We start from the raw sequence: 22,762 nt of genomic DNA on the forward strand, positions 1-22,762 counted from the left end.
AGCCACTGGTCATTACTCAGAAGGAAACCAAATGCTGAGGACTGCAAGCAGTGTACTGCAACAGAAGTCTTGCAAAAAAAATTCCTGGATCTAGGAAAGGCAGAGGATTTCCACTGTGTCCCAGATGCATTAGTGGGATTTATTTAATGCTAAAAGGACATTTTCCATGAATGAGACTGGAGAAAATGGTACTCCAATTTCCAACATGGTACTTTAAAAAAAAAAAAAAAAGTCATTGTAATCTGCAGTGTCAAAAGTTCAAACATAAAGCAGGTGAGCTTTGATCCCTATGTCTGATTTCCTCCTACTCCTTTCAGAATACATTACTGAAATTAGGAAACAGTTTGTTTTTTTTTTTAATCATATATGAAGTTCTGCCCTGACACCAAAATTCTTGTGAGATTCAGGACCAGATCAGCAGACAGAACCAGCAAATGGCATTTCCCCATCTAGTGGACAAAATGTTCTGTGGCACTCCTTGGGAGCAATTTTGACTTTGTAGCCAAAATTGTACAAGTCTCTGTATTCTGTACAAGTCTTGTTTCATCAGTCTATAGCTTTTTGAATCGAGCTTTTTCCTTGACTTTCAAAAAGGCAACAGTTTAGGGCATTTGCAACTGTGCTAGACTTTCAGAAGAAATAGAAAGATTTGTCTTCCTGGGTCAGTCCATACAGGGTACTTCACCTGCAGCCAATACAAAGACTAAATGTGATAATAAGATTATTTTGTCTCTCTTTCAAAAGCTCATAAATGGTAAAGAGTTTTTCACATTACTAAAGCTTCCCAATTTCTCAACAATTCTGGGTGAATCTTCTTCCATTGCCTAAAAAAACCCCACCCAGTTTTAAATTCCTGTAAGCCTCCTTAAGGGTCTATACAAACAGAAAGGTAGGACACTCATGCAATGACAAGTAAAATAATTATTTTTATACTTGTATGTAATGAGAAAGGGGGAAAAAACATACATGACTCTGTTAAGTGAACTTAATAAGAATAAAATAAGCTTTAGTTGTTTACATTTTTCCAGCCCTATCCAGATGCTCGAGACAGATTAAAAAAGTCATGTGAGCAAGAGAGTAAAAAAAAATCACTTAAGTATAAAACACACTGCAGCTTAATTTTCTCTGAGTGGATTTAATATAAACTGTAAAAACCAGCCTGAAAAAAGATGGTCTTTACTGTATAACTTAAAAAATGCTCATACGCTGAGATATTATCAAAGGAAGCAAATCTCTTCCATCATTTTGATGAAACAGAAAACATTTTCCTAGGGCTTAACACATTGACAGTATTGAAACTACAAGGATTTTTTTTTTTTAACTTAATGAGCCTGCAATAAAACAAAAGAGCATGATTCAGAGGTGACCATGATCCCTGCTATAATTGCTAATGGCTTTGGGTTTCTCTTTCTTCACTTCCTCTGAATGCCACGGAAAATAAGCAGCTTGCCATCAACATTGGTTGCATCGTGATATTTGTTTACTTGGTCCTGTATTACATTTTTAGGTCTGTTTTGAGTTTCTTTCATTAAGAGGCAGGATAGAAACAAATGATTAAATTAAAAGTGCTTCTGATTTCTTGTACCTTAAAGATTTTCAGCATTTTCTACTGGAAGTTAAATTGCCACAGAAAGTTCTGAAGTTATTTCCAAATCCTTTTATTTCATAGACTTAAACTCATTTATGATGCAGCTACTGTTACTGTTTGCATTAAGACTGTATTTTAGCTGTATAGTTTGCACCACTCTGTCTCTGATCTTGTAAGTCAACTGAATATCAACATGCAGATCCAGGGGAGAAAATAGACTGAATACTTAGATATATGAGCAAGTTCTGATCCATAGTTCTAGCTTTTCAGTTTAAGACATTTCAGTATTTGGGGTGGCAGTTCTTATAAATGTAAGCAGCAGTCAGCCAATTAAAATTATTTGTGAAGGGGGAAGCTTTTTTGTATTCTAATATTCATGTAACATTGAATTTTGATTCAGAAAACACATTAAAGCTTATTAGATACAGTACTGTGCAAAAGTTTTAGGCAGGTGTGAAAAAATGCTGTAAAGTAAGAATGTTTTCAAAAATATATATTGTAATTGTTAATGTTTATCAATTTACAAAATGAGCAAACAAAAGAAAAACACAAATCAAATCAATATTTGGCGTGACCACCCTTTACCTACAAAACAGCATCAATCCTTCTAGGTACACTTGCACAGAGTTTTTGAAGGAACTCAGCAGGTAGGTTGTTCCAAATATCTTGGAGAACTAACCACAGATCTCTTGTGGATGTAGGCTGCCTCAAATCCTTCTGTCTCTTCATGTAATCCCAGACAGACTCAATGATGTTGAGATCAGGGCTCTGTGGGGGCCAAACCATCACTTCCAGGAGTCCTTGTTCTTCTTTACACTGAACAGAGTTCTTAATGACATTGGCTGTATGTTTGGGGTCACTGTGCTGCTGCAGAATACATTTGGGGCCAATCACACCCCTCCCTGATGGTATGGCATGATGGATAAGTATCTGCCTGTATTTCTCGGTATTGAGGACACCACTGATCCTGACCAAATCTCCAACTCCATTTGCAGAAATGCAGCCCCAAACTTGCAAGGAACCTCCACCATGCTTCACTGTTGCCTGCAGACACTCATTATTGTACTACTCTCCAGCCCTTTGGCAAACAAACTGCCTCCTGCTACAGCCAAATATTTCAAATTTGGATTCATCAGTCCAGAGCACCTGCTGCCATTTTTCTGCACCCCAGTTCCTATGTTTTCATGCACAGTTGAGTCGCTTAGCCTTGTTTCCACATCAGAGGTGTGGCTTTTTGGCTGCAATTCTTCCATGAAGATCACTTCTGGCCAGACTTCTCTGGACAGTAGATGGGTATACCTGGGTCCCACTGGTTTCCACCAGTTCTGTGCTGATGGCACTGCTGGACATCTTCCGATGTCAAAGGGAAGTAAGCATGTGTCTTTCATCTGCTGCATTAAGTTTCCATGGCACTGCGTCTACAGTCCTCAACGTTGCCCATTTCTTTGTGCTTCTTCAAAAGAGCTTGAACAGCACATCTTGAAACCCCAGTCTGCTTGGAAATTTTTGCCTGGGAGACACCTTGCTGATGCAGTATAACTACCTTGTGTCTTGTTGCTGTGCTCAGTCTTGCCATGGTGTATGACCTGTGACACAGAACTGTCTTCCACAACCTCACCTTAGTAGCAGAATTTGGTTGTTCCTCACCCAGTTTTAAGCCTCCTACACAGCTGTTTCTGTTTCAGTTAATGACTGTGTTTCAACCTACATATGAAATTGATGATCATTAGCACCTGTTTGGTATAATGGTTAATCATACACCTGACTCTAATCCTACAAGATCCCTGACTTTGTGCAAGTGTACGAAGTGTGCAAGTGTAAGAATTGATACTGGTTTGAAGCCAAAGGGTAGTCACACCAAATATTGATTTGATTTAGATTTTTCTTCTGTTTGCTCACTTTGCATTCTGTAAATTGATAAACATAAACAATTACAATATATATTTTTGAAAGCATTCTTACTTTACAGCATTTTTTCACACCTGCCTAAAACTTTTGCACAGTAATGTATAAGTCATATACAAGTAACTGCAGCTTGTTGTGCTCTGACTGCCAATTTGAAATCTTTTTTATTTAACTGAGAGTATAATTTAAGTAAGCAACACATTATTTCAACCAACTCATTCTGTATAAATGAGTACAGACATGAGAATCCAAGGTAAAATAGAAAAAACCCCACCCTGCCAAATTTGGATCTGACCTCCAGAATTGCTCCAAAAAGTTGCCATTAAACTATAATTTTCAGTGAGAGAGAAGAGACAAGCACTAAATAATGGTGGGTTTTAATTAATTGTAATTGTATTTTAAATTAAAAATAAATTTAGTTCTTTTTCTTGGCTTCCTTGCCTAGCTCCAAGTACACCCCTCCTGAGAGCCTGAAAAAGATTGTGCACGCTGATATAGTGCAAAAAAAAAAATAAAGCTAAGTAAGGACCTCAGCATTCAAGAACCTTAAAGAAAAATAATGCCTTTGCTAATTTTCAGTGTTTCTATCCTTAGGAGATCTTTAAATCTGATACATACACTTCAGATAACTGAAGCAATTTCCTAAATGTTCAAAGAAAATGAAAAGCAGCCATATGAATGTTTAGTAAATAGAGAGCTAACTACATACAAAACAATAAACAATCAATGCATCCAAAGTTAACACTGTAGACAAGAATATAGTGGCTACACACTGTTACGAAGTAAACATTCAGGCCAAGCCAGCATCAGGATTCCAAGGTGCAATTGGTACCAGATGTTTAAGACAAGTCAGCCACTGAATGACTGAGGAGATAGCTTATTCTCGTCTTCATTATTTTCTTTCTTAGCAGAACTTAATGTTTTTGATGGCCCTCCTCCCCATCAACCTCTTTAGTTTTCAGAAGGATTTGTAATTTGCAGAGTGCCGACCTACCACAAGGCAGAGATGATGATGATGTCTTTGGCAATTGAAAGTCACTTGTTGTACCCAGTATTAATTTTCTACTTTTACTGAAAGGAGGGAAAACATTTATAAGGTATATCTCAATTTGCGAAAGTACCATTTGTTGATCTACCTTAGATAGCAATGTATTTACCCAGACCTGTTTATACGCTACTTTACATTAAAAGAATAAACTTTTATATTCTCAATATAACAATAAAATCATCTGGCATAGATTCACTTGATTGAAGAAGCACAGCATTCCTTGACCTGTTTCAAAGCAATCACTTGATTTAAATGCATTTTCTATTCCTAGTTAATTTATTGGGCATAAAAGATGGGGGAGAGAATTTTTTTTCCTTTTCTCTCTTTCTATATAAATTAATAAATATGCACTACATTTAAATGATTACACTTTTTGCACAGTTAGCACATAGGCTAGCATCGTGCCGAGAAAGGTTTGATTTTCCTTAGTAAATCACTCTAGACCTTTAAATATTAAAAGCGTGAATTGCTTCCCACCACACTGCTGGTTTTTCATCTGCAGTGCTGCTGAACGTTTTTGAAGCAGATTGCCAGCTGCTCAGATTGGGAGTTCTCACTAACAACTACATATGCTGAATTATGCATCTCCAACAGGCATTCATATGTTTGTGGCTTCTTCTACTTTATTATACATCTAGCAGTAGATGTATTAGAGCTGTATAAAAAAGAGCAACATGACAACAATGTAGCATCCAATCTGAAACCTCATGGGTTATAACATCAGTTGTGAAAGGGCTCCTTCTTCCCCCTGCCCTCTCTTCTACCAACTACATCTTCATCCAACTACATCCACTCTATATGGGCTGAGAGTTCTATATAAGCTACCTTTGCCTATTTGGTGGTTTTCTGGTTCTGGAGGGGAAGGCATCTCACAGAGTTAACACTTGATGACATTCCTTCGGGTTCACAAATGCCTCACAGCATTGAACAGGCAATTAACAGTGATTTATGGCTGCTTAGTTGCTCTTTAGCAGTCAACCATGGAAAAGTGGGAGTAAGGGCAGAGGGAGGGATGATTCCTAAACACTTGGCACAAACCACACACATTTGTACATATATACAAATTGTATATACATGTTGTGGTCTATGCCGGGGGCTTGGAATCTTCTCTGCCTATCCTCTCACTTTCCTTCATGGTTCAATGCTACTAGCTGCTATTCTTTGTTGAGTGACAGATTCCCTCTTCAGAAACTTTGTTCAAACATCTTGTGGCCATTTTTCTTGACTGACTCTGAGTATTTTGTTTTATTGTTGTTGTTATTCTGGAGAGAACCCCCAAAAGTAAAAACCTATCAGGGCCTTCTCATCACATCCCCAAATGTATCCCAACACATCACAGACACTGCCAGTTATCAAAATAAATTATGTGCAAGAACTCAAAGTCAATTTGTAGAAATAGACCCTAAGAGTTCTACTCAAATAAGCAGCATAAGAGATTTTTTCTTGAGAAAAAAATAACAGAAATAGACTTCAGAAATGTGAACAAGTGGGTGACCTATGGCCCTAAAGATATTATGAAGCTTCAAGGACATTAATTCCTACTGTGGCCATTTAGAGGCTTCAAGAATAAATATATTTTATTTGTCTAATAATTATGTCAGGTTTTCTCTCCCATATTCTTACACTAAATGTATGGCAAATATCTGAACTACTCTGAGCTATATTCTGAAATTTCTTAACAGTATTCATAAGGGAAGCTTTCATGCTATCTTCAAAGAAAATGGAAAATTGCCTCAAGGATTCTACCAAAGGATGCAAAGGATTCTTCTGCAAAACTACAGAGCTATCATAGGACATCCAATGAGAAAGAATTGCAACCCAAACCATGGAAAGGTTCTTTTGATTATACTACTTAATACCTATTTATAAAGATTTTTGCTTACCGGTTCCCGGCCATCCATTGCTTCCATCCACAGCCTTCGATCTTCTTCAGAAAGTGCCTGCATTGTAATCACTCCAGGCCTGCAGAAATGAATGGAATGATGCTGTAAATAACAGGTTTAAAAATATGAAATAGGAAAAGCAGAGGTGGTAAACCAGGCAAACTCAGCAAAAGCTGCTACAATGCACCTTTCCACAGTTCAAACTCAAGCTCAAGTGGGAGGAAACTATGGGCATTAAAAAAAAAAAAAGACCAATTTTTCCCTCTCTTTCACTTCAATAGATCTGTTTGGAAAAAAGCAAACATTCCAAGTAACGCATTCCAAATATTCATGAAGGTAATTCAAATCAAAAAGAACGAACACAATAGGCTGCCAAAATACAATCATGCAACAGAAACTTCACAAAAGGGCAGCCAAGGAACTCTCTCACTAATTAAGTTGATGGTTTTGCATTTCTGTCACAGTCTATTTTCCTATTTCTACAGATTACTTCAGTTACAGCAGCATCCAACTTTCTGAAGTATCATTACCACCTTCCCTCAAATTGATGTGGCAGTCTGACTACAATAATAAATTTACTCAATAATAAAAGAAAATCTGAGATGTTAATCAATTAAATATTTTGATGCAAAGTTAACAATCTGCCACAACTAAGCCTCAAAAAATAATGCTTTCATTCAAGTTTTTCACTGTACTGGTTGATGGAAAAGAAAAGAAAAGAACAGCTGGAAAACTCATTTATGAAATAGATAAGGAATGGAAAGTCATCTTGAGTAAATTGACTAACACTTCAATATATTTTAAAACATGAATTCTATCGCACATCTGAATCTTCAAAAGATTCTGTAAGAGAGAGGTGGATAGCTACAAGTCACTAAGATCACGACTAGTGATTGGAATTCACATCAAAAGGAACAGCATAAGAATCAAATCACAAGTAGTTCATGCTGACAGAGTTCCAAAGGATGAACTGTGTTTTATTATAGATGTAAATAAGTCTTCCCCTCTAGAACCCTGTTATAAGAAAGCAAGTTCTAGACACAATTTTTTTCCTGTATTTATCTGTACTGATCTTTTACAGATAATTCAGTGTATGCTCTTCTGCATTGTCAATGGCCATGCTATAAGGTTTACTTTCATGATATGTCTCCTCTGGGGAGAGTTAATTTTTAATGTTAGTTTTACTGTATTTTGTCCCTATAACGAAAATTAATAGTCACACAGTGTTTCTCAGAGACTCATAGAGTCATCAACAGAGTCTTCTGCCTACAAATATTTGGCACTGCTAACTACTGCAAGAATCTGTCCAATCAATAAACAAAACTGTCTGAAATGAAATGCAAACTATAATGAAGCCAATTCTGGATTATTGGCATATTAATGTGCCTCACAGTCATTAGAAAATTAATTAGAAAATTCACATATCTCACAGAAATTGACATTTGGCTTCTGCCTCAACAACAACAGAGAAGGAGAATAAGAATTCAAATTTTAATCATATAAGTTTAGAAACTGCCAATCAAGGAATCACAATTATGTCCACAAAAGAGTTCACACAATTTATCCAGGAAAGGAAAGGACACAAACTCTCTCAGCCTGCATGACATACAGATGTAAATTATCCAGACTTAGATGCTATTTTTGCTAATCTCCTTCTAACAGATAATAACCTGAAAACTATAGCATTCTGAAAAAAAAAAATTGTCCAGAAAACACCCTAATTTTCAGCTTATCTGGAATGCTGTGCTGAAAATTAAATTTGCCAGTGCTAGTTTGTTTTTTCATATGGGTTCTTCATAGAGATTTGGCTCCCTAGGTTGAAAACAGAATGATGGGTTACACAGGGCTTTGGTCTAATCTAGCATGATCCTCCCCATGTTCTTAAATTAAAGCAGGACAAATCTCTGTTGAAGCTTAACAAACCTGTTTTTATGTGAAGCTCAACAGAGACAGAAGCAGCAATGAGTTTTTGTTCTTATGGTTAAAAAATAAAGATTTTGAAGGAACCATCGGCTCTCTTTCTCTTTCAATCCATATTTCATTTTCACTGTACTGTTTCTACAAAGGAATTTAATTTAAAAAAAAAAGACATGGGTTGGGAATCTTGTTAATACACAAGTTACACCAAGCAACATACTTAGTATTAACAGTGTGCACTCTAGAATCAATAGGACAAAATCAATCACAACAGACTGTACAAACAGGTAACTGTAATTGTATAAAGACTGTGTCTATGTTCTTAGAAAACTTGGCAACATCTTTGAATAGAGTCAAACAATTGCTTGCAAATAGGCAGTCATATAAAGTGAGCAAGTGAGTGAATGAATGAATGAAATCAGACCTCTTCTTTTGTCTGAAAAAGACTTCCAATATGTCTCTATTTCTTCCAGTCAAGCGTTACACTAATTCTACAAAGTAAAATGGCAACAGTAAGCTTTGACATGCTAGATGTTAAACTTCTGAAAGCATTGTACAGTAGAAGAAAAAGCCTGGATGGCATTACTAGATACAGAAAAGGCAGTAACCAAGAGAGAGCCTCCCACCCCCTCCTATCTTGTTCCAAAAAGTAGGATCACTGGTTTACAACCTAATTAGTACTACTATTCCCCCTTTTGTTTTTCCAAAAAGTCTAAATGATTGGAACTAAAAATTCCTAAAAAACAAAAACAAAAAACCAGCATCCTCATCCAAATCTTTGGTGATTTTTTAGAAAACAGCTTGAGCTTATGAATTAGCATTTATACATCTTCTCTTTTTGCAGCACAACTGTATACATTTCAAGGCAGCACAACCTAGGAATAATGAGTGTCTAAGTCGTATCTGTCTCGGGTCGCCAGGTTAAGAAAAGATGCCACTTCCACCTTAACTACACCTGTAAAAGAAGTAAGAGAGGACAGAAGGGCGAAGCCTACATGGTGTATTCCTTTAATACTATCTGCTGTGTCTGAATGCTGGAAACTATAATACAGAAATGCATAGAAGTACGATTATCATTCAACTTGCTTTTGTGCTGTGGGAAACTTTTAAACAAATAATTTCTTAGCTAGCTGCAAGTATACTATATCAAGTTTATGGGAGTTAGAAGCCAGTGTTTTCTTTCCCTACCATCCAAGATTTCTCTTTATGATCCAGTGCTGTTCTGACCATTCGCCAACAAGTTCCCTACTCATAAGGAACAAGCCACATTTGGGGATCACCACTCGAACCTCTCCACAAAACAGTGAAAAATGGAGGGAGAGCATAAGCCTTAAGTTTACTTAGCATTAGCCATAACATGATAATTTCAAGATTTTGTTCATCTATAAAGGTCACTGGAAATGTGACACAGCACAAGAACAAGTACAGGTTGTATTGCATTTGACCAGCACAGAGCTCATCCAATAGAAGGAGAAAAATGAATATATAAACAAAGCTGAAACACTGCAGGTAAGATGGGATAAAAAAAAAATGAGCCTGCTGGGTCAACACAATCAATCCATATGGGCAATGCAGAGGCCTCACGATACACTATGATTTTAATTTTTTAAATGATGAAACAAAACTTTAAGATGTACACTAAAAAGAACTATGAAGATAAACAAGAACAATACACTAGAAACAAAACCAAAAGCTAACAAAGAAATAAAAAACTTGGAGGCAACTTTAAAGAGAAATATATTTTAAACTTGTATATTGTTCTATCCAGAATGATACCTGTACAGATAAAGGCACTATATTAGGAAAAACATTGTTAATATAAACCAATAAACATTATTATGAATTATATTTGAAACATATTTCCTTAACTTTTGAATTTTTCAAAATGCTTTTTTAATCTTTTGGTCAAAGCAATTTCCCACATTTTTAAATAGCTCTTTAAATAGAATTATCTTCATGGCCAGTTCTTGATAATGTGTTCAAATAGATTTTAAAGAAATCCTATGCCACAAATAGATCCAATATGATTTATCATTAGGGCTGTGCAGCTTCTTGGATAGGAAGGCAAAAAGGTGCTTCAGAGCCATGAAGATCAGCCACAACATCCCAGGAAAAAGCACAGGTGCTTTAAGGAGTTGTCCCTGTAAGTCCCAAAGCACTTTTTGCCTTGAATCCAAAGGGTTGCACAACTCTGTTCATCAGGTTCAGATTCCAAATCATTGTTCCAGAGTCCTTCCAGAGGACCTGTGCTGCTTAATGTAGGAATACTCCATATTACTGATAAGAATTCCTTGCTTTTAAATAAAATAGTGATATATCATTCTTAGAACTTAACATTCAGGAGTAATAGGATAACTATTTTAAGTAGTTCTATCAAATCCTCTATCTTCCCATTCCTCATCTGGAACAAATTGATTCCCATGCTTAAAAAGAGATTTGGGGGAAGAACAGAAGAAGTGAAAAGTCAAAACGAATCTATGGTACATGTTACAGCAACAGAAAGACATCTTCCTTTTTTTTTTTTTAACTGCACTTTATGAAAAGATAAATCTTGGGCTAAACATGGATCATAGCAAAATACATGATCTACAAATGAGGAAAACTCAAAAAGAGTGTGACCTAGTAATCTGTTTGATGAAGGACCACTACCATTCCCTTTCCACCATCCTGTATGCCCAAATATGGCTACTTATGGAAGTGAAAAGCAGTGGGCTGGAAGTGGTGAATAAAACGCTATTGGAGTTGTATTAGGGATCTGTGATTCTGTTTCTACCTTATATTTATTGATGGAGCTAGAGGGTTATTTCATTAAAAATATCATGCAGAAAATATTACACATGTCCTGAACAAGCCTCCCATAAATAATATTCTGAAGGATGAAAACTTAATACGCTTGTTGTTCATCAATAGGATAATTAGAAACATAATTATTGCATAGAGTTTAGTAATACTATTTGCTGAAAAAATGATGGTAAAAACTGACTTCACATTGATTTTCAAAAGCAGAATGAAAAGCAATAAAACTACACTAGTTTCAGCCCAATTTAATTTTACCATATATCTCTATTTAACATCAGTGGTGGTTTACTTATATACAATATCTCTATCAATATTTATTTTCCAGTTGAATTAAAAACTAATAAAGCAGACACAGCTGCCACCTACAGGCTACATAATAAGCAGACCTTTAAATCCAAAATGATTTATTTGGCTGTATAACATTTCACTTAGGACATAAAAGGCTGTATGAAGGCTTTCTCAGCAAGATTTTAAGACTATTGAAACAACAGCTCAAGGAATTTGTTATATTAAGTCCCCCCCCCCCCGAAAGAAAATACCACATATTTTACAATCTAGCTTTGGCCTGTATAGAATGACCAACATGTGCATTGCAGTTCACCATTCTATAACTATATGCAAGAAAATGGATGTGTTGATACAACCAATTTATCTTCTTTTTGCATACTTGTCCCATTCCCACCTCATCTTCCGACACAAAAAAAGAATGTAGTTTTGGTCATATGCTTAGCTATGATAAGACTTTCCAAGTTCAGGACGTAATCCTGCTTCATCATATCTGCTTTAACACTTCATTCAGACAAAATAAATTCACAAGAGCGTTTTAATTGGCCAACTTAAAAAAAAAAACAGGTACAAAACAAAAAAAAAGATAAATGGAAATCTACAACTTGTCTTACAGCTGCTACTACTACTGTTTCTCTGCAAACAAAATGTCAGATACGCAGAGCAAAACTGATAAGTAGTCAGAATTCAGAATTCAATTTGGTGAGACTGAAAGCAATGTTTTCAAACATTGTGACTACTCTATGGTTAAGAGGATAAGAAATTAAACAGACACTGAATCAATAAGTATTTATCAGTGCAATACTATCCTGTTTGGTTTGAAGAAGTCTTGACTTGCAAAGTGTGAGAAATGACCCTGTGAATACCTCTTCATCATGCACGCTGACCAGCCCTGCCTCTAGTGTCCACAGCATACAGCTTGAGGTGCACAATCTTTTCATGTATAAAATCTACTTCAAGTTCAGCTTGGCTCGTGGTGATTTCATGCATATGTCCGTGCAGGTTTTCTGACAATAGTACAGAGGGAGTTGCCATTGCCTTTTCCCAATTTTTTTTTTTTAACCTACAGACTAGCTTCAAGCCCTGGTATTCTATCCAGGTACTTAGCAGGCCCAACCCTATTTAGCTTTTGAGGCTCACATGTATAGTTTCATGTAACTTATCCATTCAACATGAAACCATGATCCCACAGGGCTGCGGGAGTTGCGGTGATTTTGAGCTTTATAACTATATACAAGGGAGTAAATTTGCTTGACCCAGGTGACACTGGGGGCAGAATTACTTGGTGCAGGCTAACTGCTGCTCACCTGTTGAGATAAGATGCACAAAACACACCTGTATGGGACCCCGGTGTCACTGTCAGGTTCATTCGCTTTTGTACTGATGAAACAGCACAACTAAGAGGATTTTATGTTATTAGTGCTGAGCGGTAACAAAGCATCACTGATGCCATCTGCTTAATGCCTCACAGCATCATCATCATCTTGGCAGCATGTGACTGAAAACAAAGAAATTAAAACAAGCGGTCTCTGTTCCCTCGCCTTATTCCACTGGTTCTTAGTTCACCTATTCTTTTTGCACTTCTTATTCATTTTGCCCTTTCCCTCAGTTCATATTTGTACACAATGCACGTATGGATGCACGTCAGGAAGCTAGAAAATGATTGGCAAAGAATGCCAAAATGAATTCGCGTTCTGTTTTCAACAGGGTGACAGATTCCACTGCTGCAGTAAAAATTCCTTATGATGAACTCTTCTGACTCTCTTCTATATGACTACAAATGTAACAACTGTTGTACTGTCCTTGAATAAAACTTGAACACTGATGGAGAAATAGTAGTCACTTTATGTTAGCTGAACAGACTTAATATAAAGAGCCCATTATTTATCCATCAGTGTTCAAGTATCATTCCTAGCAACAGTTAAGAACGTGTGTGTGTGTGTGTGTGTGTGTGTGTAGTAAATACTATACCAGAAACACTATCAGTGTAGTTCACTAAAAAGGTAATCATTTAAACAGAATGTTTAAGTTGATTTCCTACGGATCAATTACAGTTAAAATAACATTGAAGAAATGGACATGTAGCTTTTATTGACCTCTAGAATTGTTGATCATGTTCCTCAATCCTGATTTTCAGTACAATCAGAAGAGCAAATTTATCTTCCCTCCTCCACTCCCTCCCCCCCAAAATCAGAGCCATTACATCTACTGTTTCTTTGTTTATGTTGTTCTTTCTACCAAACTCAGATATACTGCATCTCCTCCACGTTTTCTGTTTCTGGAATGAGTTCTCACAATAAAGAAACCCTGAAACAATTATACAGAACCTACTGCCTTTTCAGTCCATATAGCCAGAATCACCCACCTCAGGAGAGACAAAAATATGTCAACTTTTTTTCCCCTCCACTACTGGCTGCACCTGTTTGGGGTATGTAATTGGCAACTAGACTTGGGTTGGAGAAAAGCATCAATATAAAACTCCCGACGAGGAAAGGAAAAAGATCAAACCTGAAATAACAGGTTTCAAGGGCAAAATAAGAGTATACATAAGCATCCCTGTTTTAGATAAATCAGAATCAACAAATCACCATCATTTTTTTCCTTATTAATACAAATATATTATGTTAATATATAATGAGATATATTCCAGTAAGCAGGTAATCGGTTAGGGGTTTTTTGTATTGAACAGCTAATTGCATTGGTACTTTTTGGTCAAAGAGAATATATTATTGCAGTCGATATATGTTAATTATATAAAATATATTATTTTTACATAATAACATTCATTGGTGCTAATTTGTGCTAATTTAACCAATTTCATACATTGTTTGTATATTTTACCTGAGTGGGAACAGGATCACTCAAAGTACGTTGCCCCTGCTGTTGTATGCCTCATGTAGCTATTCCCAAGACCTTAACCCTGATTTCCAGGTGCAGCCCTCTTTCCCAATGTTCAATGATTAGAACAAAATTCCAAGTTATGTACTGGATACCAGATGTACATGTGAAGGTCCCTTCTCTAAAGATATTTGTATAGATAGATCTCAAGGAAACAAACTATGGGATACATGCAAAAACAAACCATGTGGCACGCTCAGATAAATGTACAAACTAACCAATCTTTCATTAAATTGCTTATGAAACCAAGAGTTATAATATCAAATATTAATTTCTTTTAACTGTACTTACACATGGATTCACATTTTATTTTCATGGGGTTATGTAGATTTAAATATATAATCAAAATATTTTTGTCTTATTTTCAGGTGGATTAATTCAGAGTTTCCAAGTAAGCAGTTTAATCTCTCTTAACTGTAGACCTTTCATTATCAAATCTTATATATTACCAGTAATACAGAACCATATGCATTTGTTCACCGTGAACCAGGAATATGCAAAATTATCAGAACTGAAAAGCTTCTGAGTTCAAAATGGGTTGTTCTGACCATTCTGGAAATGGTCAAGCTCAAAATGCTCCATTTCAAACACCTGTTCCAAACTCCTGTTCCAAACTCAAAATTGAACTGTTTAAATCTGAAACATTTTCCTGTTCCTTTTTGGAACAGCTTGCTTCAAACTCAAATCATCCTAATGTGAAACTCAATATTCATGCTTAAAATACTTCAAATGAAAGCCAGTATGCATATTCTTACTGTCTTACTTATTACTGTCAGCTACAAGGTCTTCTATTTTAAAAAGGTACAGTCAATTTAAACTTACATTTGGTTTAAGTGTAAATATTACTAAATTGAATGTTTAAATCAGAGACAGTCATATTTAAGTTGCAACATATTTAACAATATCATGTTCATGAGAAAATATATGATTGCCAACAGAAATAAATCTAGCCACAATTACAATTAGAATCTCTCTATGTTTTATGAGAGAAAGTGCTTAATGCAGTTTCATATTACCATACTGATTCATTAAAAATTGTTATTTATCAATCTCCCATTCACCAATACTGGAATGATAATGACCTATTTTTATAAGGCTGCTTTAATGTTACTGAGGTAAAATATGGGATATATTTTAAATACTAGAAAACTCTATAGAAAGATTAAAGATAATCTGAGGCATTATCTTTTGAGAATTCCAGTACAAGCTGACATGATTCCTGCCTCTTAAACTACTATGTGGACTAGAAGACAATTATCCTTTGGATTTCACATTCCTCATATTTGCAGTAGAGTTCTCAAATCAAAGTATGAATGAAGTCTTTCTATCTTTTGATAGCTCCATAAAGAGGGTTTAAATCTGTGTCGTGCTTCTAAGAATTCTCTTGTATTTTTCCTTCTGGACTGTTCTAAAATTTCTGCTGTTTTCCACCTGAAGTTATGTTCTAGCTTCTCTCTATGTCTTGTTGACTGCTAGCTGGTGCTTATGGATATATTCTGTTAGGCTTCCACCTGTGTGTCCTATGTAGTGGTGTTCACTGACTTTGCATTTTATTTTGTATATGACTCCTGATTTGTCTTCATTTAGTACTATGTCTCCAGGTTGCATAGAATGTTTCCATGGACTCTGTTGGCTTGCATGCCACATTTATTCCAAAAGGTCAGAGTAGCCTGCTGATAGACTCTGAAACTCCTTTGATGTAAGGGAGGGTTATACTTCGAGTTGGTTGTGATGTTCCTGTTATTGGGTGGATTTGCACTTTTTGATGAAGTCACATGGATGTCTATTGTGTTGAAGGATGCCTTGTAAGTAGCTTACTTCTGCTTCTATAGTTCAAGCTAATGAATGACAAAAGGCAGACTCAATTTGAAGTGCTATATATATATTACACTGGGCTCCTGAATAAAGTGGATATAAATCAAATAAATAAAAAAATAAACTCACCGATCCACAGCTTCGACGTCAAAGCAGAATCTCTTCTCTATGGAATCAGTCTTCCGACGAGTGCAAGATTTGAGGATAATAGCTTCATCTTCTCCCTGGTGGGATATGAAAATCACACACTAGGCCAATTCTTTCTTTTTCTTTTTTAAATCCTATCTGGAAGCAACCTTGCTTCCAATGTCAGAGGCGTTAATTTTAGAAGTAGTATTTCACCCAATGTTGATCATCAATTTAAACTAGCTAGTAAAGAAAAGTAAGGATTTGTAAATCCTGTAAGATACTCTTTGCAAAATGAGAAGCAGAAACCTTATTTAAATCTATCAATCTTAGAACAGATAAGAACATAAGACAGACCTGACAGATCAGAGCAAAGCTTTATCTAATCCAAAATATTGCCTCAAAGAGTGATTACCTGCTCATCCAGGCCATAGCAAAACTGGACAGTAATTCTCTTGCATGGGCTCCCAGCATTGGCCTACAATGGTATATCCTCTCCAACACTGGACCCTCCATCAATCTTTCTACTCCATTCTTTAAAAATCATCTAAGGTAGTGTGCAGCATTATAATTTCATGAAACAGATCTGTAGAAGCACATGCTCTAAGGGTACCATCAACATTTGTTTTTAACTGCACTTGTAAACTACAACCATGTAAATACTTTATAAATCACTTTCCTTAGAAAGACAATCAAACTTTTTTTTTAAAATTTCCGCTGCCCTGTTAGGATTCTTCTAAAACCTGAAGGGTCTCCCTTTTTCAGTAATTACAATCATGGCATAGAAGGTTCATCTGAGATGAACATAATATTTCTAATGGACCGTGTCTTTTATCCCTGATTATGCAAATCACAATGTTGTCTTTCAATTGCTGGAAATCCAAGTGCCAGTCTTACCACTTACCAATCTAGTTCTGATTATAGTACAACCCACAGAAAAGAAACTAGATCTGCTCAATCACTTATCAGGCAATATTCTACTTCTGTTGTTGGTTTTAGTTCCGTTCAGAGATTCTTAGAAAGATCTGGCAGGTGAGAAGCTACAAATGGCATCTAAAAGTTAGACTGATAAGGAAGTGCCACAAAATGAAACAAACATTCCCAGACCATGAATCATAGTTCAAGCAGAAATGCCCTAGGAAGAATATGTGTGTATTCCATTACTGAAGTGATACATGTGAAAGGCTATTAATTGGGGTATGTCAAGCAATGACTTTGCTCCAGGAAATGTCTTGACCTAATAAGAATAACAGGAAGGTTATTTCAGACACAGTACCTGCAGATCTTTATAGATCTAGAAGTATTCCCAATTCAAATGCAGACAAGTAAAAAGCTGCAGGGCAAAACAAAGTGAAGATAATAATTCATCTCATCCCTTTAAGGAATGAAACCATATAAGCAGCAGGTGCCTTGAGACCTCTTCCTGGTGTTATATTAATTGCAACAAACCTGTCTAGGAAACAAATTACTATGTTGGAATCCTTATTTTAAATACTTGAAAGCTTTTTATGTGAAGCCCTCTTTTTTCAAGTAAAGCTTTAACTTTTTTCTCGAGGAAAGTTCTTTTCTAGGATAGTGTCTGTGTTCATTGAAGAACTTGTGGAAGCCAAACTGAGACAGTTTGATTCTACTTTTTCAACACAAATGCATGACTTTATACACACACACACGTGTACATAGATTGTCATTACATCTATACCTATCTGCACATCACATATAAAGATTTTTATATATGCAGATCAAAATGGTAAGATATGGTGCAAACAACATTTTATTAAAAATAGACTGGAAGCTTTGTTAACATTATAGCTAGCAAGAAAATATCCTTTTATCAGCTATGCACAATTATGTACTCTTTTTTGAGTTGTGAATTGTGTCCTAATATTCAGAACAGCAGATTTCAGCACATTCTTGTTCCCCTGTAAGTTATGCAGATGCAAATACAATTAATTCATCTAAAGTGAAAAGTGATTTAATTTTTTGTCTATGCCTAGAAAACCAATGTATTCCATCACATCTTGAAGAAACAATAACCCTATTTCAGTGTACTGGAAAACCCTACTTATAATGGGGAGATGTAAACATGTGATCCAGATTCAGCATACCATCTGAACACTATGTTGAGAAAAATCTGAAGTAATACTATAACACAATTATAGTTGTTGTTGTTCAGTCGTTAAGTCGTATCCGACTCTTCGTGACCCCGTGAACCACATTGCGCCAGGCCTTCCTGACCTTCACTGCCTCCCTGAGTTTGCTCAGTTTCATGCCCATTGCTTCAGTGATGCTATCTAACCATCTCATCCTCTGCCGTCCTCTTCTCCTTTTGCCTTCAATATTTCCCATGCAATTGGTAACTCTGGCTAACTCCATTTTAAACGACCCAATTTTATTCTAGCCATAAATGAAAATAATCATAAACCTAGAACTATCCCCATGACAGATCACCTGCATTTTCACTCACCCCCTTTCCACCAGACTTCTGGTCAAATGGCACCATCGTTATTCGTTTGGATTCACTCTGATACGTGCAGTAATGCTTCACCCAGGATGTCCCAAAATGACCTAGTCATAATTGAAATGAATTATATATTTCAGGTATAATGCAAAATCAAGGTAATTATAATGGAATGCACACCTTAACATAAGGATGGAAACAAACTGTGCAGGCTACAATTTGATATATCCAACATACTAAATTTAGGAGATGTACAAAAGTCATTAACCCTTATTTGAATTACTGTGTGAATTTCAGCCCTTGAAAACAAAAGGGAGTACTTCTATGATTTATCATCTTTTTGTAGTAAATCTGAATAGAACCTCCAAAGGGAAAAAATAGTCTGGAAGAAAGATATAGAAGATGCAAAATGGAATTCTGTGTAGGTTAAAAAAACAATTTAAATCATATCAGGAAAAATGTTAGTCTTCCTTGAAGGTAGTACACGGTCTATTAACAGCAATCCTCAACCTGATATTTGACAGAATGAAAAGAACAGAGTTTCCTCTCTGATATCCAGTGCAGCTCTTCTCTGCACAACAACCTTTTAGATGCAGGTGTTGATATTATTTCAAAAATACAATTCAAGCTCTCCCTAGAACCTCTATTAAATTTTGTAGACCTTTCCTGAAATGTAATTTTCATAAGGATCTTATTTTATTCTTGCTAATTAGAGTTAGGACAGAAATAGCAAGAAACTGTAAACTGGCTGCAGTCAATGCGGTTGAAAGCTGGTGCTCAAGGCCGCAGCAATTCTTCTGCAAGTGCAAAGACTAATTAGAAGAACAAAAAAGTAAAATCTGTTTCAGCCACATAATTTCTTTTTCTCTTATACATTAATCAAATTCATTTACTTGATGCCTGTTTTTCTTTACAGTAGTTGGGAGCCTATGGCTCCTCTGATGCTGATGACCTTCTGGTAGACTGGGAATACAGCTAATGGGGATGGATGCTAGCAGCTGAACTGAAGCAATACCTATAGAGGCCACTTGTTCCCTATCCCTGTTTTAGAAACGTTCCCCAACCTAACCCCTCAAACATTGTAGGGTTTATAAGAAAGATATGAAGACATTAAAATTTTTTCCATATTGTTACCCTAGAGATTTCACAGTACATATAATAAGACTTGGTATCATTAAAAATAACTGAAAAAGTGAAAAATAGAGGAATCATTCTTTCTTTAAGGAGCAACCCTTTCCAGAGGTTCGGACTAATTGCATCGGCCATCCATTTTCTTGACTGGGAAAAAAATCTCCAAAGCTTTTAAGTCAGTTCAAGGAGACAGAGCAGAGAAGCTGTCTGAAGTAAGCATAAAGGTACTTACGCTTTTCCTGAACATAGAGGTAGCCCTCCATGGTGAAAGGGCTAATGTTTTTGTGCTCATGAGGATTTTCCTTCATTTTCTTCATCAAGGATTCAACTTCAGATCGTGTGCCTTCAAAACGGTTTCTTGTCTGCATTTAAAGATTAATGGAAAATGGGTAGAAAATATTCTAGTCAAGCTTTAAATACAAAGAATCCTACAATAAGGTTGTGTAAGAAATAAGACTGGCCCAAGAGTTGATGCTACCTGAGGCAGAACAGAAAATTACACTCTCTAAGATGTAGAGGACCCATGCCAACCAGGTTCTTTTGGCAGTATGAGACAGAACAATCTTCAAGAACCTCATCACTAAATCAGCAGATGGGCAACAATTCTGAATTAACAAGTAACCAAGGTCTTGTTGGGTTTTCATAGCATCAAAATCTGTTGCCTCAGGTGGCTGCCATATTTTGCCTAATACCTTTGCTAGTTAGAAATAATATATGGGAGCCTCATACATGCCTTTGGCTCACACTTGTTTCAATTGACATGAAAGCTGCATGTTTTAAGCCAGTAATGTTGCCATATATCCACTATATATATCAATCCCTGTGATGCCTGTTAATCTGCTGTTTGTTTTCTCAGAATAGAAAACTGCAGGTACACACAGAGTTCCAGTTAGAGCATAAGATGCTGTCTTATACCAAATCAGATCACTGGTGAGTCTAGCCCAGTACTGGCTGTAACAACTAGCAGTGGTTCACTAGAGTGTCAAGTTGAAGTTTCTGCAGACTTCCTAGAAAGGCCAGGTGGGTTAACTGGGCCTTCTACCCAAAAAATAAATCCACTGTTAGAACTTAATCTTGTTATTTCTTATTAAATCTTGACCATGTACGTTCAGGATTAGAATGCACAGACAATAGCATTCTATATATAGGCCATAGTAGGTTTCATTTGACCTTTTCATACATTACCAGTTTCTTCTGAACTACATCCAGGTATCATATACCTATATAAAGCTTTGCAAAAGACAGAAGTGGAGGGCACACAGTCTTAAGCCAACTCAGAAACTTCTATGGAATATAACAAATCTCAATATGTTGAGAGATTTTGAGGAACAATAGCTATTAGAAACTCCTAAGCACCTTTTTTTCCAAAATGGGAACAAATCTATTTTTTCTTGATGAAGCATGCAGCCAGTATAAAAAAAGAGAGTAAATATTATCATCATTAAGTCTTGGCACCAATATTCATGTATGATGGTACATTCTTGAAGAAGTAAACAGTAAGTTTAGGTATATTATAAAGTTATAGTACATTTAAGCATGTATGAAAAAGGGCATCTGGTTCATAAGACAAAAGAAAATATGCTGTTTTGAAATGGTTTGCTTGATCACCAAGTTTACCAACCATCAATGGGGGGAGGGAAGAGGAGAATTTTTTTTACATTATGCAAATTAAACTTTTCATTAACATGAGCACAGCACAATATGCTTGGTGAAAAAGTAGATGAACAGCACTTGAAAGAGATCCTTTATCTTCAATAAGTGGTTCTGCTTACATTTTGAATGCTGATTGTCAGCTCTGTCTTGAAATCACTAAAATCCTTTGCAAGCTCATAGCCATGATGGTAGAATGTGAACAGCCCTTGCAGAAATGCCAGCAGCTGCAGGGGAGAAAAAAACAAAACAAAGAACTGAATTCCAAGTGCTGGTTGGCTTCGTTTTTATGTAGTAGAGAGCATTTGTGTCGTCTTTCTCCCCACCTCAGACAGAGAAGATGCTACGGCTGCAGTCCACTATACATACCACAGAGTAATTTCTGCTGAACTCAATGGGATTTCTGAGTACACTCCTTTATAACTGCACCAACAGTGAAACCAAAAATTAAGACAGTGAACTATTCTTCAATGGATGTGTTCAAGAAAGGACAGTTATCTGGCAGGAATATTTTGATTTAAGTTTTTCAGACTACACAGAATTTCATTTTGTATCTCTTGAATCTTTCTTCCAGACCACTTTTAAACCTCAATAGAAGGTTATCAATTACAGAAGCTTCCCTCTTTATTTTGGAAGGCTGAAACTCAACAAACGTTCAAATAAGATTGAATTCATGTTTATGCATGCTTATTTGATAGTAACTCCATGGAGCACAGAGAAGCTTTTTTCAAACAAACACATATAATCTCATTACCCCAAATCTTACATCATCATCATCATCATCACATCCCACCTTTATTTAGTACAACTCAAGGTGGTGTACGTAATGTTCTTGCCTCCTATTTTCCTCACAACAGCAAGCCGGTGAGGTGAGGTGAGGTGAGGTGAGGTGAGGTGAGGTGAGGTGAGGTGAGGTGAGGTGAGGTGAGGTGAGGTGAGGCAGAATGATTGGCCCAAAGTCATCCAGCCAGCTTTCATGCCTAAGGACAGACTAGAATTCCAAATCATTTTATGACTATACAATCTTTGGAGCTTCCAAAAGCTTTTTTCAGACATAGAGTCACAAATTAAAATGTTGGACAGACCTAAACAATTTTTAACAGCTTTGGCCTAACTATGTCACTGTAAGACTCCATATATAAATACATAAATAAGTCAGTCAGTCAGATATACATATATGTAGCTATGCCTTTTCTCCCAGATAACTGAGGGGAGAATCAGCCATAATAACAACATCCTACTCTTTCCAAGAAAAAAAA

General features: G+C 36.2%; 1 protein-coding gene across 6 annotated transcripts in view; it reads right to left on the reverse strand.

The window, feature by feature from the left end:
* ARHGAP26 (Rho GTPase activating protein 26) overlaps positions 1-22,762 on the reverse strand; it is a 264,334-nt gene that overhangs the window by 150,478 nt on the left and 91,094 nt on the right. For all 6 annotated transcript variants that reach the window (XM_088133702.1, XM_088133700.1, XM_088133699.1 and 3 more), the window contains exons 7-11: positions 21,626-21,730; positions 20,086-20,215; positions 18,729-18,829; positions 16,268-16,362; positions 6,425-6,503 (exon numbers count right to left, since the gene is read on the reverse strand). In XM_088133702.1, the coding sequence (XP_087989828.1) occupies positions 6,425-6,503; positions 16,268-16,362; positions 18,729-18,829; positions 20,086-20,215; positions 21,626-21,730 (510 nt within the window). The remainder of the gene's footprint in view (positions 1-6,424; positions 6,504-16,267; positions 16,363-18,728; positions 18,830-20,085; positions 20,216-21,625; positions 21,731-22,762) is intronic.

This window comes from Python bivittatus, unplaced genomic scaffold, assembly GCF_059951505.1.
Source record: "Python bivittatus isolate LINGU-HERP-01145 unplaced genomic scaffold, Pbiv_v1 ctg000080_np1212, whole genome shotgun sequence".
NCBI lineage: Eukaryota > Metazoa > Chordata > Lepidosauria > Squamata > Pythonidae > Python > Python bivittatus.